The 19188-nt window shown below is 44.2% G+C and overlaps 1 protein-coding gene across 2 annotated transcripts in view; it reads left to right on the top strand.

Annotated features, from left to right (window-relative positions):
- LOC128687682 (uncharacterized) overlaps positions 1-19188 on the top strand; it is a 271524-nt gene that overhangs the window by 217332 nt on the left and 35004 nt on the right. For both annotated transcript variants that reach the window (XM_070083876.1, XM_070083877.1), the window contains exon 4: positions 4066-4201. In XM_070083876.1, coding sequence (XP_069939977.1) covers positions 4066-4201 — 136 coding nt within the window. The remainder of the gene's footprint in view (positions 1-4065; positions 4202-19188) is intronic.

Raw genomic sequence — 19188 nt, 5'->3', positions numbered from 1 at the left:
GACATGTGCAAGGACCTTACCAGATACCTGTGGGGGCCAGGAGCAGGTGGGCCATAACTAGGGAAGGGACTGAAGGAAGGAACACTCCACGGGAAGGAACTAAAACACATCAGAGGATGCAATGGGAGTCACAGTGGGAGGTGGAAAGGGAAAGATCCGTGTTTGTCTATGGGCTAGACGAAGCTAAAGGGGAAACTTATGATGAAAGAAAGCAGGAGGAGAAAAAAGCGATTGAAGATATCATGAAGGTGATAGGCGAGGGGGACATGACCCAGGTGGCAAATTTTCGAAGAATTGGGTGGTTCACAAAGAAAATGAATCGGCCTCTCAAAGTAATTTTCAAGGCAGAATCAACCCGAACCATGATCCTGCAGGAGAAAGCACGGCTGAGAGGCAAGCAGGAGTTCCGGAGTGTGTACCTCGATCGAGACAGAACACAGGACGAAAGGAAGACAATGAAAGAGAGAGTTCAAAAACGAAAGGAGAAATGGGAGGAAATGAAAAAGGAGAGCAGAATAACCCAGGATCAAATGGAAGGACAAGCGCACCCCCCAGAAACACCTGCAGAAGGACTCCAGCCATGAGACCCCCAAGGCAACTGAACAATCCAAACCAACCATCACACACAGATCCCTCTGTTTCCACCCCCCGCACCACAGTTACAGTATTAGAACAGAAGCTGAAGGTTTGGTACACAAATGCAGATGGATTAACGAATAAACATGAGGAATGGCAAGAAAGAATCAATGAGAAGTCCCTAGACATCATAGCAGTTACAGAAACAAAACTCATGGAGACAATAACAGATGCAATCTTCCCACCAGGATACCAGATCATGAGGAAACATAGAAGGGGCAGGGGGGGAGGTGGGGTTGCTCTGCTCGTAAAAAACAGATGGAAATTCGAGAAAATGGAAGGAATAGATGAGACGGGAGAAAGAGACTACATAGCAGGTACACTTCAGTCTGGGGAATACAAAGTGGTCATTGCAGTGATGTATAATCCACCACAGAACGGCAGGAGGCCAAGAGAGGAATATGAAGAGAGCAACAGAGCAATGGTGGACACACTTGCTGAGGTGGCAAGAAGAGCTCACTCTAGCAGAGCAAAGTTGCTGGTTATGGGGGATTTCAACCACAGGGAGATTGACTGGGAAAACCTGGAGCCACATGGGGGTCCCGAAACATGGAGAGCCAGGATGTTGGACGTGGTGCTAGAAAACCTCATGCACCAACATGTTAAGGACACTACCAGAATGAGAGGGGAGGATGAACCAGCAAGATTGGACCTTGTGTTCACCCTGGGCAGCTCAGATATTGAGGACATCAAGTATGAGAGTCCCCTAGGAGCTAGCGACCATGTGGTTCTGTGCTTTGAATACATAGTAGAGCTGCAAGTGGAGAGAATAACAGGAGTTGAATGGGAAAAGCCTGACTATAAAAGAGGGGACTACACAGGGTTGAAGAACTTCCTGTGGGAGGTCCAGTGGGACAGAGAACTGGCAGGAAAGCCAGTAAATGAAATGATGGAATATGTAACAACAAAATGCAAGGAGACAGTGGAAAGGTTTAGTCCCAAGGGCAACAGTAACAACGGGAAGACCAGAACGAGCCCCTGGTTTACCCGATGGTGTAAGGAGGCAAAAACAAAGTGCAATAGAGAATGGAAAAAGTACAGAAGACAGAGAACACACGAAAATGGGGAAATCAGTCGCAGAGCCAGGAATGAGTACGCACAGGTAAGGAGGGAGGCCCAGCGACAGTATGAAAATGACATAGCATCGAGAATCAAGACTGACCCGAAACTGTTGTATAGCCACATCAGGAGGAAGACAACAGTCAAAGACCAGGTGATCAGATTAAGGACAGAAGGTGGAGAACTCACAAGAAATGATCAGGAGGTATGTGAGGAGCAGAACAGGAGATTTAATTAAGGAAGTTTTTACAGTAGAGACACGAAGGGCTGTGGGAAGACAGCACAGAAGGGAACATCAAGAGGGAATATACCAACAAGTGTTGGATGACATACGAACAACTGAGGAGGAGGTGAAGAAGCTCTTAAGTGACCTTGACACCTCAAAGGCCATGGGACCGGACAACATCTCCCCATGGGTCCTTAGAGAAGGAGCAGAGATGCAGATGAATGGTTCAGGGAACCGACATGTTGATAAATTAGACACATGTGCAACTCTTGGGTATCTTTATTGAGGAAACGTTTCGCCACACAGTGGCTTCATCAGTCCATACAAAGGAGAATCTTGAAGAACAGGAGGAGAATGAGGTAATCAGTCCCTCAACCTTAAGTCGATGTGGTCAGTCCATCAATCTTGAATAGAATACGGCATACGTGCTGAGAAGGAGCTTATAAACCGTTGGCAGGAGAGGTGCAGCAGTCATAGGTCGTGTAACATTTGTTCAATGTGGAAGTAGGTTGTGCCCAAGAATTAGCCAAGCGAAGAATTCCTAAGTATTAAGATCCCAAGAAGTTGCAGTGTCTGACAGGTTTGTAGATGAATGGTTCAGGGAACCGACATGTCGGTTCCCTGAACCACACACACACACACACACACACACACACACACACACACACACACACACACACACACACACACACACACACACACCCACACACACACACACACACACACACACACACACACACACACACACACACACTACACACACCCACACACACACACACACACACACACTACATACACACACACACACACACACTACACACACACTACACACACACTACACACACTACACACACTACACACACACACACACACACACACACACACACACACACACACACACACACACACACACACACACACACACACACACACACACACACACACACCTACATACACTCCCCACACACATATACCTACAATCACTCTCCCCAAACACTCGTCCCCACCACACACCTCAACTCCCTCCCCGGCACTCTCCTCCCAACACACTTCCCCACACCCTTACCATGCTCTCAGACAATAGCTTGTGCTCTACAAAGAGCTTCCATTATTAATTCACTCTGTCTGTGGCTTCAGAGAATTAACCTCCCTTGTCCCTCACCCTTATATTATAAGGGAGGAGGAGGTAATGGGTGGGAAGGGTGGAAGATATTGGGTGTATGATAGTGGGTGGAAGACAGTGGGCGCAAGACAGTGGGAAGACAGTGGTTAGAAGACACTGGAAAGACAATGGGTGGAAGACAGTATGAAAAAAGTGGGTGGAAGACAGTGGGTAGAAGATAGTGGGAAAACAGTGGGTAGAAGATAGTGGGAAGACAGTGGGTGCAAGACAGTGGGAAGACAGTGTGTGCAAGACAGTGGGTGCAAGACAATGGGGAGACAGTGGGTGGAGGACAGTGGGTGGAAGACAGTAGGTGGAAGACAGTGGGTGCAAGACAGTGGGTGCAAGGCAGTGGGTGCAAGTCAGTGGGTGCAAGACAGTGGAAAGACAGTGGGTGGAAGACAGTGGGTGGAAAACAGTGGGTGTAAGACAGTGAGTGCAAGACAGTGGGTGCAAGACAGTGGGTGCAAGACAGTTCGTAGAAGACGATTAGTGCAAGACACTAGGTGCAAGACAGTAGGTGCAAGACAGTAGGTGCAAGACAGTAGGTGCAAGACAGTAGATATAGACCACTGTTTCTGTGTCGTATATCGTTGTTTCTCTGCTTCTTACTGTTTATTCTGTCTGTTGGTCAACGCTCAGTGTTGCCTCTCTCTCTCCTTCCCTCTGTTAATTCTTCAGTTTCCTGTTAGTGGTTCCCTCTTTCTCCGGTGTCTCTCGTTTCTGTTGGTTCTCCGTTGAATGTTACTGTTAATTCCCCGTTTCCTCCTTCAGAAGCAATTGCAACTCACCAGAGGCATCTGTTACCTCTTCCACTGTTACCTCTGAGTCTGTTAATCATCTCACTGTTAATTCTCCGTTTCCTCTCTTAGTAACAAGTACAACTCACCAAAGAGACTCTTGTTAATTCTTTCTCATTCACTGTTACTTCTGTTGGCTCTCTGAGTGAATTTTACTGTTAACAGGAAGTTTCCTCCTTCAGGAGCAACTGTGACTCTACAGCGGCCAACATCCTGCGAGGTCACTACCACCGACCATACTTCCTGCCTCACGCAGCCGAGTCCTCAAAAACTGACTGGATCTTCATGGGCACTCCAGGATACGGTGCTCACATGCATGTAAGTCTTCCCGCCCCGTTAGTATCTTCCCGTCCCGTCAGTAACTAACTTACCGTTTAAGTTTTACCTTCCTGTCAGTATCTTACCGTCTAAGTCTTCCCGTCCTGTCAGTATGTTCTCGTCTAAGTCTTCCCGTCCTGTCAGTATGTTCCCGTCTTAGTCTTCCCGTCCTGTCTGGGTCTCGCCCTCCTCTCCTGCACTGTAATATATTTCTCAGAATAGGGAGCGCCCTTTCACTCCATCTTCAAGTGTATGCAGGTGTTAATGTGACCATAACTTTATAAAGCTCTACACGGACTGGGGAGAGAGAGCCTTCTGCTTTAGCATTAGACAGTTCTTCTCAGAAGATAGCCACACTGTGGACTTCCCAAGTCTTCTACTAACTGCATTTCCCATGTACTCTTTTTTATTCCCACGTACTCCCATATCCTCCCAGGTAAATAAAGAGTGAGGCAATAAAAGCGTCTCCTACAGCCTCCACCTTGACACTTGTCAACAACAGCAACTCAACCTTCCATGCAGGAAAACTTTTCCGTGTTCGAGTGTCAGGCTTCGCAGATAAATGTTTTGTAGAGAGAAACTCTCCTGGTTAACTTAATTGTCATCTCTTCCACAATCGCTTTACTGACATTTTAACATGTTTTACCTGGATATATATCCAAAGATTAATCCAGAGGGTTAGTAGCCCAGGATAATATAAGCCACTATCATCAACTTGCCTATCCACTCGCATACTTCAGTCTTCTAACCCAAAGATGCCACCTGCAACAGTCAGCTAACACCCAGGTACCTATTTTACTGCTAGGTGAAAATGGATAGCAGGTATCTTAAGGATTCACGTCCTAATCTTTCCACCCGTACATGGTATCGACCCCTGGACCTCAGTGTATGAGATGAGTGCGCTACCAACCCGGCTACGGGACACAGATTTACAGCAATGTCTCCCTGTCTGCATACGTGCCAAATTCCTATTCCATGCTTTTAATTTGTTTTTCTAATTTACAAAAGTGTAAATCTTCAAAATATATAAAATATATTCATAGAGAATTTTCTCCATGCATACAAATGTGAGATACTTACACCATATTTACAAAGTTACGAGTCTCCTTATTTACAGGCTCGCAAATCTTAAAAACATACAAAATATTCCTGGTTTACAGAGGTAGCAGTTTGGGTGTTGTGTAGAGCGCCTGAGGCTCCAGCACCGCCTCTGTTTTCCCAGCTTAAGTTCAACTGGAAACAAATATATGTTAGTTATTGTCTGGCGTCTGGGGAATGAGTTTTTGAAAGTTTACCCTGCAAGTGTGTGTGTGTGTGTGTGTGTGTGTGTGTGTGTGTGTGTGTGTGTGTGTGTGTGTGTGTGTGTGTGTGTGTGTGTTCATACACATACAGATTAACTCCTAGCCTCGTGGGCTCTGTCATATATACTCTTAAAACTATGTATGGACTCTCTCTCCACTTAGTCGAGATCCTTCCACTTCCTGACTACCCAGAGGCTGAAGAAATATTTCCTAATATCCCTGTGATTCATGCAAGTGTAACTAACAACCTGCCCACTTGTACCAGTTTCCAGTCTCATAGTCTATCAAGTCATACGAGCACTGTGTATGTTGTTATCATGTCTCCTCTGGTAATGTCATGCTTTAGACTGGTCATGTCTAGTTTACTTAGCCTCTCATCATAACGTAGTCTCTTCAGTAGTGGAACTTATCTTGTTACAAACACAAATCACTCGCACACAGGAAAGGGGAGCTTAGGACGACGTTTCGGTCCAACTTGACCATTTACAAAGTCACACTGACAGAAAGGAGAGGAGGCAGTTAGTGTGACTTTGTAAATGGTCTAAGTCGGACCGAAACGTCGTGGTAATCTTCCTTCTCCCATGTGCGGGTTATTTGTGTGTTGTTCCAGTCACGGTATTGTGCCTTGTTATTTCTTGCAAGTTTTCGTCCTCAGTCCATCTCTAAGTCTACCTGGAGGGTATTCCGGGGGTCAACGCCCCCGCGGCCCGGTCCATGACCTGGCCTCGTGGTGGATCCGGGACTGATCAACCAGGCTGTTACTGCTGGCCGCACGTAAACCCAAGTTGGAACCACAGCCATGCTGGTCAAGTACTGACTTTAGGTGTCTGTCAAGCGCCCTCTTGAAGACAGCCAGGGGCTTGAAGACAGCCAGGGGTTTTGAAGACAGCCAGGGGTTTTGAAGACAGCCAGGGGTTTTGAAGACAGCCAGGGGTTTGAAGACAGCCGGGGTTTTGAAGACAGCCAGGGTTTTTGAAGACAGCCAGGGGTTTTGAAGACAGCTAGGGGTTTTGAAGACACCCAGGGATTTTGAAGACACCCAGGGGTTTTGAAGACACCCAGGGGTTGTGAAGACAGCCAGGGGTCTTGAAGACAGCCAAGGGGTCCTGAAGACAGCCAGGGGTCTTGAAGACAGCCAAGGGGTCCTGAAGGCAGTCAGGGGAATTGAAGATAATCAAGGGGTCTTAAAGACAGCCAGGGGTCTACTGGTAAACCCCCTGTGCAAGTCTTCAGTACGTCTCTCCTCGTCCTCTAGTCATGACCTTAAGGTTAAAAAATCATTTTGGTGTGTGTTAGCAGTCCGGAAATGTGTTGGTGATAACTCAGCAGTGTTGGGCAACACTGCTCTCCTCCTCCTGCTACTCCTCTGACTCCTGCTCCTGCTCTTTCTCCACTTCCACCTACCTCTTGTTTCTTCTGCATCTGTTCTTCATTCTCTTACCTCTTCCTCCTCCTCCTCCTCCTGCCAACTCTTCTTCCTTCTCTTTTTCCTCCTCCTCATCATATCTCTTCCTCCTGCTCTTCCTCTTGCCTCTACTTCTTCTCCTACCTCTCCTTCCTGCTCCTCTTAACTCTTCCTGTCAGGTTCCGGCCTCTCGTGACCTTATATATTGGGAATTATTTCCGGCTTGTGGCGTATTTATTTTCCTGGTATTTCTGTCCCCACTAACTCTCCTCCCCTCCTCACACACACGCACGCACACACAGACACACACACATATGTGAACATGACGGAGGAGATAGACTCAGAAGTGTCCCTGTTTGCAGATGAGGTGAAGTTAATGAGGAGAATTAAATCAGACGCGGACCAGACAGGTCTACAAAGAGGCCTGGACAGGCTGGACACGTGGTCCAGAAACTGGCTCCTAGAATTTAACCCCGCCAAATGCAAAGTCATGAAGATCGGAGGAGGGCAATGAAGACCGCAGACAGAGTATAGGCAAGGTGGCCAAAGGCTGCAAACCTCACTCAAGGAGAAAGATCTAGGAGTGAGTATAATACCGAGTACATCGCCAGAAGCACACATTAACTGCTGCGGTATACGGGCGCCTGGCAAACCTGAGAATAGCGTTCCGGTACCTCAGTAAGGAATCGTTCAGGCCCATACTGGACTACGCAGCACCAGTTTGGAATCCACACCTGGTCAAACACGTCAAGAAATTAGAGAAAGTGCAAAGGTTTGCAACAAGGCTAGTTCCAGAGCTAAGGAGAATGTACTTTGAAGAAAGGTTAAGGGAAATCGGTCTGACAACACTGGAGGACAGGAGGTCAGGGGAGACATGATAACGACATACAAAATACTGCGTGGAATAGACAAGGTGGACAGAGACAGGATGTTCCAGAGATGGGACACAGAAACAAGGGGTCACAATTGGAAGTTGAAGACTCAGACGAGTCAAAGGGATGTTAGGAAGTATTTCTTCAGTCATAGAGTAGTTAGGTAGTGGAATAGTCTGGCAAGCGATGTAGTGGAGGCAGGAACTATACATAGTTTCAAGATGAGATATTATAAAGCTCATGGAGCAGAGGGAGAGAGGACCTAGTAGCGGTCGGTGAAGAGGCGGGGCCAAGAGCTGAGTATCGACTCCTGCAACCACAATTAGGTGAGCACAGTTAGGTGAGTACACACACACACACACACACACACACACGCACACGCACACACACACACACACAAACACACACACACACACACACACAAAGAGCTAAGAGGTATGTCCTACGAGGAGAGGTTAAGGGAAATCAACCTGACGACACTGGAGGACAGGAGAGATAGGGGGGACATGATAACGACATACAAAATACTGAGAGGAATTGACAAGGTGGACAAAGACAGGATGTTCCAGAGATGGGACACAGCAACAAGGGGACACAGTTGGAAGTTGAAGACACAGATGAATCACAGGGATGTTAGGAAGTATTTCTTTAGCCACAGAGTAGTCAGGAAGTGGAATAGTTTAGGAAGCGATGTAGTGGAGGCAGAATCCATACATAGCTTTAAGCAGAGGTATGAAAAAGGTCACGATTCAGGGAGAGTGACCTAATAGCGACCAGTGAAGAGGCGGGGCCAGGAGCTTGAACTCGACCCCTCCAACCTCAATTAGGTGAGTACAACTGAGTACACACATACACACAGCATATGGTCGCCTAGCAAACCTAAGAACAGCATTCCGACATCTCAGTAAGGAATCGTTCAGGACCCTGTACACCGTGTATGTCGGGCCTATATTTGAGTATGCAGCACCTGTTTCGAACCCACACCTAGCCAAGCATGTAAGGAAACTAGAAAAAGTGCAAATGTTTGCAACAAGACTAGTCCCGGAGCTAAGGGGTATGTCCTACGAGGAAAGCTTAAGGGAAATCGACCTGACGACAGGGAAGGACAGGAGAGCTAAGGGGGATATGATAACGACATATAAAATACTGAGAGGAATCGACAAGGTGGATAGAGACAGGATGTTCCAGAGATGGGACACAGCAACAAGGGGACACAGTTGAAAGCTGAAGACTCAGATGAATCATAGGGATGTTAGGAAGTATTTCTTCAGTCACAGAGTTGTCAGAAAGTGGAATAGTTTGGGAAGTGATGTAGTGGAGGCAGGATCTATACATAGCTTTAAGAAGAAGTATGATAAAGCTCATGGAGCAGGGAGAGAAAGGACCTAGTAGCGATCAGTGAAGAGGCGGGGCCAGGAGCTATGTCTCGACCAATTCAACCACAACTAGGTGATTACACACACCACATAAACAGTGAACAAATACATCTTGTAATCTCCCTCACAGACAGTATCGAGACACAACAACGTCTCTTAAGTTTTTGGTTTTAAAACTGCCATCAACTTTGTGTATAAAAAAATAAGGAACTGAAGCAACTTTGTAGATGTACTGGAGAGAGAGAGAGAGAGAGAGAGAGAGAGAGAGAGAGAGAGAGAGAGAGAGAGAGAGAGAGAGAGAGAGAGAGAGAACAATGCACACACAAGAGCTGAGTACAGGTGCACTCAAGTAGTAATATACACATACAGAAGTGAACACACACACACACACACACAGTGTGCCCACCCGTAGAAATGTACCTGGTGTACAGAGAGCCGTGTACACATGTACACCAGTGAAGGATCATCGGCTTTAACAAGAGAATTCTTACAACGTCAGGTTGCTCCCTCAAGGCTACTCTCCCTCTCTCCCTATTTTAATGGTGTTACGAAAATAGAGGGAGTGAAGGAGCAAGTTGACAGAGAGAGAAAGAGAGAGAGAGAGAGAGAGAGAGAGAGAGAGAGAGAGAGAGAGAGAGAGAGAGAGAGAGAGAGAGAGAGAGAGAGAGAGAGAGAGAGAGAGAGAGAGAGAGAGGCAGGCAGGTGGTGTGTAGGGAAGCGGAAAACAGAAATGTCAGAGCAGGTCATGTGTGTTTGAACATTATGTTGTTGACGGTGTGGCCAGTAACGCTGAGTATCTCTCCCATCACCTGCACCACCTGCAGCACCACCACCTGCACCACCACTACCTGCACCACCATCTGCACTACAACCACCTGCACCACCATCTGCACCACCACCACCTGCACCACCACCTGCACCACCACCTGCACCACCACCACCACCTGCACCACCACCACCTGCACCACCACATGCACCACCACCACCTGCACCACAACCGCCACCACCACCTGCACCACAACCACTACTACCACCTGCACCACCACCTGCACCACCACCACCTGCACTACCATCACCACCTGCACCACAACCTGCACCACCACCTGCACCATCACAATATGCACCACCACCTGCGCCACCACCACCTGCACCACCACCACCTGCACCACCACCTGCACCACAACCACCACCTGCACCACCATCACCACCACCACCTGCACCACAACCACCTGCACCACAACCACCACCACCACCTGCACCACCACCACCTGCACCACAACCTGCACCACCACCACCTGCACCACCACCTGCACTACCATCACCTGCACCACAACCACCACCTGCACCACCACCTGCATCACCACCTGCACCACAACCACCACCACCTGCACCACCACCTGCACCACCACCACCTGCACCACCACCACCTGCACCACAACCACGACCACCACCTGCGCCACCACCACCTGCACCACCACCTGCACCACCATCACCACCACCTGCACCATCACCACCTGCACCACAACCACCACCTGCACCACCATCACCACCACCTGCACCACCACCACCTGCACCACAACTACCACCTGCACCACCATCACCACCACCTGCACCACAACCTACACTCTTTTCTCGAATATTTGTCTGTGTGCTCACCAATTTACGTTTGCAGGGGTTGAGGCAGTGCCCCTGGCTCATATTAATTCCTATCGACCGCATTTTTACTGATTTCTGGCCTTCAGGGATGAATCATATTTGTTTTGGCCTCCAGAGAACTATCACATATATTTCTGCCTCCAGGAATTTTATCACATATATTCTGGCGTCCAGGGATTAATTATATCTACTTCTGAAACTGCGTATGATGTTTGTCTTCTTCACTTCTATATCAGTCCATTTACCATTCTGAGACTGAAGAAATGTTTCCTAATATTTCTGTGGCTAACCTGTGTTGCTGAACTTCTGTCTATGACCCCTTCCCTCGCCACTGTTCCTATCCGCCATGTCAGATCCTCGGAGTACCTTGTACGACGTGGTTGTGTCTCACCTACATATCTCCCGGTGGTCTTTATTCTAAGTTAGCCAGTTTTAGTTTAGTTATCACTAGTGGTACAATATCCTCACTTCTGGGACTAATATTGGTGTAAACACTGGACCTTCTAAAGTTACAGAACATGCTAGACCAGGTGTGGGCTCCATGCTGGTGCTGTGTACTCTAATATATGCCTTAACCCTTAAACTGTCCAAGCAGATCTACGTTCACATGCGTAGCACTCCAAAAGTAGATCTATGTTTTTTTTACATATTTTCAAATATAACAAAAAACGCAGATCAAAGTTTTTTTACACTTTTTCAAATGTAAAAAAAGAAAAGAAGATCTTGTTTTTTTACATGCTATCAAATGTTGAAAAAACGTAGATCTACGTTTGGACAGTTTAAGGGTTAAATAGTGTTCTAAAGAATTTTTGGCTAGGGTCCCTGAAGGTAATTCTGAGACTGGCTAACCTCACATATGCTGTCCATGTTATATTGTACACGTGTACCTCTGGCGACATGTATATGTGAAGTTTCTTACCTCTGTACTCGTCCTCTGGTCTTTTCTCTCCCTCCCTAATTTGCATAACCTACATATTCGCACTGAAATCGAGTAACCGGTCGTTGGACCTCTCCTGAAGCATGTCCAGGTGTTCTTTTACCCTCTGTATCCTATTTGAGTCTTAATCTTCAGATTAGTTTGTTATCAGAGGCAAACAAGGAGTCTCATCGGCAGGTTGTAAGGTATATCAAGAGAAACAGTGGCCCTAGTACTGGTCTTTAAGTCACCACACTTGTAACCCTTTCTCACTATAATGCTTTTTACAATACTATTAACATGTCTGGCTCGTAATAGAAAGCACCCGTGGTCGAACCCTGGGTGAGGTGAGACATAGGGCCGTCTGCTTACATCTTCTAACGTTGTTACCTATGAGTAAATAAATACCTAGCAGTCAGTCAACTAATGAGGGTCACATCCCAAGAGAGGATCTAGAAAAGACCACATTGGAAACAAGCCACGCTTGGATTATCCTGGGTTAATAATCCTCTGATGATAATCCAAAGTAAGTCTTCTTCCTAATCATCCAGAGACTACACAAAATACACTCTTAGTAATGAACTCAAGAACATACGGTGACAGGAGCTGAGACTCGAGCCCCCACAACCTCAAACAGGCGAACACATGCATGAAAATGACAGTGACAGCCTTTCATCCCCTTCCCAGTGTTTACATGCGCCAGCAGTCTTATGTTACAACACCAGCAGTAACAAGTCACATTATTTCACCTGATATTTTATATATTTATAATATATATATATATATATATATATATATATATATATATATATATATATATATATATATATATATATATATATATATATATATATATATATATATATTAACAAACCGGACGTATCCCACCGAGGCAAGGTGGCCCAAAAATTAAAACAAAAGTTTCTCTTTTAAAATTTAGTAATTTATACAGGAGAAGGGGTTACTAGCCCCTTGCTCCCGACATATTAGTCGCCTCTTACAACACGCATGGCTTATGGAGGAAGAACTCTGTTCCACTTCCCCATATATATATATATATATATATATATATATATATATATATATATATATATATATATATATATATATATATATATATATATATATATATATATATATATATATATATATATACAGTAGCAACTAACCAGTATTATAATGGTACTTAGTGGAGTGGAGTGACTTTCATTAGTTTCTTTTTCTTGAAATACCAGACGTTACTGTGAATTTCATATAACCTGTAGTTACCAGCGGTCGCAATATACACAACGAGAAGCAATTATTACTACAGAAAAAGCGTCCCTCCTCCAAAATTTCCACCAGTCAACTATAGTGATAATATAGCATTTATTGTGGTGGAGGCCAAAAAGAAAAACTAGAAAAGCTAGATACAGCGATTGATAAACAAGGGTTGAGGCTCGACCGTTCGTCACTGTAGGAGTTCCCAGCAGTCACCGGTTTCTTCAACACGCAAGTTATACTTTTGTATCAATCAAATAACATATTACTCGGGTAGAATTTTCCAGTAGATCCTTCATGTGTTAGCCCAAATCACCGACCAGTATGTTTTAAATAAGTGACCCACTGATCAGATCAGACTGGCTCCGAACCCTCGACTGGACCGAACCCTCGACTGGTCGAACCCTTGGCCGGTTTCAAACGGATTCGTTGGACAATAAAGCAGACTGTAAACGGATGGGGTTGTAGGCGCCCTTATAAACACAAACAATAAATATAAAACAAACTCCAGGAGCGAACTCCGGTAAGCTGTCCTGATATAAAAGTACAGTTAGAAATAGGGAGACACTCGTCAGAGAAATAGCAAACATCGAACTTAAGCTAAAGGAATCTTATAGGAGTCAGGAATCGCGGGAAGAACTAAAAGCCATAAATGAAATCGAAAGAAACCCAAAGTATTTCTTCTCCTATGCCAAATCAAAGTCGAGAACAACGTCCAGTATTAGGCCCTTACTTAAACAAGATGGGTCCTACACAGATGACAGCAAGGAAATGAGTGAGCTACTCAAGTCCCAATATGATTCAGTTTTTAGCAAGCCACTAACCAGACTGAGAGTCGAAGATCAAAATGAATTTTTTATGAAAGAGCCACAGAATTTGGTTAACACAAGCCTATCTGATGTTATCCTGACGCCAAATGACTTCGAACAGGCGATAAATGACATGCCCATGCACTCTGCCCCAGGGCCAGACTCATGGAACTCCGTGTTCATCAAGAACTGCAAGAAGCCCCTATCACGAGCCTTTACCATCCTATGGAGAGGGAGCATGGACACGGGGGTCGTCCCACAGTTACTAAAAACAACAGACATAGCCCCACTCCACAAAAGGGGCAGTAAAGCAACAGCAAAGAACTACAGACCGATAGCACTAACATCCCATATCATAAAAATCTTTGAAAGAGTCCTAAGACGCAAGATCACCACCCATCTAGAAACCCATCAGTTACACAACCCAGGGCAACATGGGTTTAGAACAGGTCGCTCCTGTCTGTCTCAACTATTGGATCACTACGACAAGGTCCTAGATGCACTAGAAGACAAAAAAGAATGCAGATGTAATATATACAGACTTTGCAAAAGCCTTCGACAAGTGTGATCATGGCGTAATAGCGCACAAAATGCGTGCTAAAGGAATAACAGGAAAAGTCGGTCGATGGATCTATAATTTCCTCACTAACAGAACACAGAGAGTAGTAGTCAACAGAGTAAAGTCTGAGGCAGGCACGGTGAAAAGCTCTGTTCCACAAGGCACAGTACTCGCTCCCATCTTGTTCCTCATCCTCATATCTGACATAGACAAGGATGTCAGCCACAGCACCGTGTCTTCCTTTGCAGATGACACCCGAATCTGCATGACAGTGTCTTCCAATGCAGACATTGCAAGGCTCCAGGCGGACATCAACCAAATCTTTCAGTGGGCTGCAGAAAACAATATGAAGTTCAACGATGAGAAATTTCAATTACTCAGATATGGTAAACACGAGGAAATTAAATCTTCATCAGAGTACAAAACAAATTCTGGCCACAAAATAGAGCGAAACACCAACGTCAAAGACCTGGGAGTGATCATGTCGGAGGATCTCACCTTCAAGGACCATAACATTGTATCAAATCGCATCTGCTAGAAAAATGACAGGATGGATAATGAGAACCTTCAAAACGAGGAATGCCAAGCCTATGATGACACTCTTCAGGTCACTTGTTCTATCTAGGCTGGAATATTGCTGCACACTAACAGCACCTTTCAAGGCAGGTGAAATTGCTGACCTAGAAAATGTACAGAGAACCTTCACGGCACGCATAAGGGAGATAAAACACCTCAATTACTGGGAGCGCTTGAGGTTCCTGAACCTGGAACGCAGGCGGGAGAGATACATGATTATATACACCTGGAAAATTCTAGAGGGACTAGTACCGAACTTGCACACGAAAATCACTCACTACGAAAGCAAAAGACTTGGCAGACGATGCAACATCCCCCCAATGAAAAGCAGGGGTGTCACTAGCACGTTAAGAGACCATACAATAAGTGTCAGGGGCCCGAGACTGTTCAACTGCCTCCCAGCATACATAAGGGGGATTACCAACAAACCCCTGGCAGTCTTCAAGCTGGCACTGGACAAGCACCTAAAGTCGGTTCCTGATCAGCCGGGCTGTGGCTCGTACGTTGGTTTGCGTGCAGCCAGCAGTAACAGCCTGGTTGATCAGGCTCTGATCCACCAGGAGGCCTGGTCACAGACCGGGCCGCGGGGGCGTTGACCCCCGGAACTCTCTCCAGGTAAACTCCAGGTATATATATATATATATATATATATATATATATATATATATATATATATATATATATATATATATATATATATATATATTTATTTATTTATTTGAACATGATACAGTGAAGCACAAAGGAATACAATTTTTAAAGTGCAGCATGCCATATATATATATATATATATATATATATATATATATATATATATATATATATATATATATATATATATATATATATATATATATATATACATACACAAAAATTTGAACACTCTATTTATTGAATAATAATTAGTGAGCAGGGGAGAGCTTCATGCACTAACATAATGCTTGTGGGAGAAAGGCAGCGACAAAAACAATGGGAATTTCAATTTGCTTTAGTTTCCCCCTGCTCCCACACCACCCTTCACTTGGGATACGTTAATACCGGTGAAGGGCTTCTGATGCAAGTGAAGCCCTCCCTTTCCTCAGATCAAACCTGATTACCCCCAGATTCCCAGGCGATGTACTGACCACTATCTGCTTGTTTAGCGCTTTCCTGTGATGATAATCCTCCCAGTCTCATTCCTTTACCATCTTCCATTTTCTGTGACTTTTGTTTTTGCCTCCACAGAAAACTTACTTGAGGATAAACTATACACCAATATGTTTACATTGTCAATTCAATTCAATTCAATTCAAAGTTTATTCTCTATAAGGATTACAATGTTGAATTTACAGAATTTGGTTATTGCGTGGTTTACATGTAGTTAAATAATGATTACAGAGTGTACCACTAGAACGCCTAGCATGGCTAGGCATTTCGGGCAGACTTAGTTTAATTCTTTATTTTAAAATATTACAAATTATGAGGTAAGTTGGTATTATGGCTAAGTGACTAAATACTAGTTTGTGAGTTTAGCAATGTGAATGCTTTTGTTTTGGCACAGTACATAGTTTCAGTATTGGAGTATCATAGGATTCATTATTTTAAGATTGAGATTAATATTTCTGTTTATGGTCAAATGGGTGAGTGAGTGTAAGTGTGAACCACCAGTGTAGTTAATTGATGGGGTGTATCAGGGAGATAAGATGTTTTCTAATGGTAGTTTTGAAGGTGATGAATGTGTCTGCAGTTCTAGAGTTCTCAGGTAGGGTGTTCCAGATTTTAGGGCCTTTGACATACATTGAATTTTTGTAAAGGTCTAGTCGGACACGGGGAATGTCGTAGAGATGTTTGTGTCTGGTGTTATGCCTGTGGGTTCTGTGACAACTATCAAGAAAGCGTTTTAGATCAAGGTTGATATTGGAGTTTAAGGTCCTGTAGATGAAGATTGCACAGTAGTGTGGATGTACTGAACAGGGAGTAAGTTTAGATCTATGAAGAGTGGGGGGGTGTGTTGCCAGGGATGGGATTTAGTGATTATTCTTACTGCAGCTTTTTGTTGGGTTATTATTGGCTTTAGGTGTGTTGCTGCAGTTGATCCCCAAGCACAAATAGCATAGGTGAGGTATGGATAAATAAGTGAGTGGTATAGTGTGAGAAGGGCATTTTGCGGCACGTAGTATCGTATCTTGGAGAGGATCCCAACCGTTTTGGATACTTTTTTGGTTATGTGTTGGATATGGGTGCTGAAATTCAGGTTGTTGTCAAGGTATAGGCCTAGGAATTTGCCCTCATTATGTCTGGTAATTAGAGTGTTGTCGATCTTAATGTTAATTTGTGCATCTCCTGCTCTGCTACCAAACATAATATAGTAGGTTTTGTCAGTGTTAAGCATAAGTTTATTGGCTGTCATCCAAGTCGATATTTTGATCAGCTCCTCGTTAACAATGGTGTTGAGGATGGCAAGATTAGGGTGAGAGATGACATAAGTCATGTCGTCAGCAAAGAGAATGGGTTTCAGGTGTTGGGATACGTATGGAAGATCATTGATGTATATGAGGAAGAGCAGGGGACCAAGGACACTTCCCTGTGGAACTCCAGTATCAAGTGGCCGTGTTGTTGATGCTGTGTCTTTAATGGTGACATACTGATACCTATTAGTGAGGTAAGATTTGAAATAAGCAAGCGCATGGCCTCTTATACCGTAATGGTCAAGTTTGTGGAGTAGAATGTCGTGGTCTACTGTGTCAAAAGCTTTTCTTAGGTCAATAAAAATTCCTAGTGGATATTCCTTATTTTCCAATGCTGTGTAAAGCAGGTCTAGCATTTTTATTATTGCATCATTAGTGCTTTTATTTTTCCTGAATCCAAATTGGCAGGGGTTGAGTATGTTTTGTGCCATTATAAATGAATATAGTCTCCTGTGCACGAGTTTCTCAAAGATTTTGGATAGCAATGGTAAGTTTGATATTGGCCTCGAGTTGTTTAAGTCTGTAGGGTCACCACCTTTATGTACTGGTGTAACCCTTGCCATCTTGAGTAGTTTCGGGAAGGTGCTAGTTTCTAGTGACTTGTTAAAAAGTAATGAAATAGCATGTGAAAGGACATGGGCCGCTCGCTTGTACAGTAATGGTGGGACATGAGACAGATTCCCCGAGTTATTTTTAAGTGACTTTATAATCTCAGTTACTTCCTAGGGCTCAGTCGGTGCAAGATAGAAGGAATTTGGGAAATTCCCATCTAGGTAGTCCCCGGCATGGGCATTGGTATGTGGGATTTTATTGGCGAGATTAGATCCTATGGTAGAGAAGTAGTCGTTTATCTTGTTAGCTGTGTCAGTGGGATGTAGTGGTGTTTCATAAGGTTTAGTTAGGACAATATTCTTGTTTTTTTTCAGTTTGTGGGTCCCTAGAATCTGAGAGAGTGTTTTCCAGGTCTTTTTTATATCTCCTCTAGTGTCTGTGAATCTACTGGAGTAGTACAGTTGTTTGGCTTTCTTTATTACTTTGGTGAGAACTGATGAATAGTGTTTAAGAATATCTTTGTGTATTAAGCCCTGTCTATATTGCTTTTCATATTGGTGTTTCTTGTCAATGGATTTCAGAATGGTGCTGGTTAGCCATGGGCAACCAAGCCGTTTGTGATCTGTTTCGTTTTTATGGGACAATGTTTGTTGTATAGTCTAAGTAATTTGTTAAGAAAAATGTCTGTCCAGTCATCAATACCATTGGCCTTGGAGAATTCTGTAGGCCAGTCAACAGTCTCTAGCTCAGCTGTGAACTTCCTTATTGAGGCCTCATCATGGAGTCTAAATGAGACTTTGTTGTCAGTAAGTTTATTTAGGCATGGGTACACAAGTTCAGTTATCATACATAGTGTAAATTACCTATCACGATAACCCAAAAAAAGTTAAAGTGGCTTGTTTCCACTGGAGTCCTTGTCCCATCTTCTGTGAGATTTGAAGAAAAAGATTTTGTTCGGATTATTAGACAGGAGAGTTAGTAATACTAATAATATTACAGTAATAATAATAATAATAATAATAATAATAATAATAATAATAATAATAATAATAATAATAATAATATATCTTTATTTATTTATTATTAAATTGGACATGATACATAGATGTACAAAGAATACCGGCAAAAAAAAAAAAATACACATCGACACCATGCCTAGCTCTTCTAGGGTAGGGTAGATGCCTGAGCCAGAGCTTTCAGCTCACATGACTGCCATTCCCATTTTTTCCCGTGTGGCGGGCATGGCAGACCAGAGAGG

This window comes from Cherax quadricarinatus, chromosome 11 (assembly GCF_038502225.1).
Source record: "Cherax quadricarinatus isolate ZL_2023a chromosome 11, ASM3850222v1, whole genome shotgun sequence".
Taxonomy (NCBI): domain Eukaryota; kingdom Metazoa; phylum Arthropoda; class Malacostraca; order Decapoda; family Parastacidae; genus Cherax; species Cherax quadricarinatus.
This window is presented reverse-complemented; position numbering and strand designations above follow the sequence as displayed.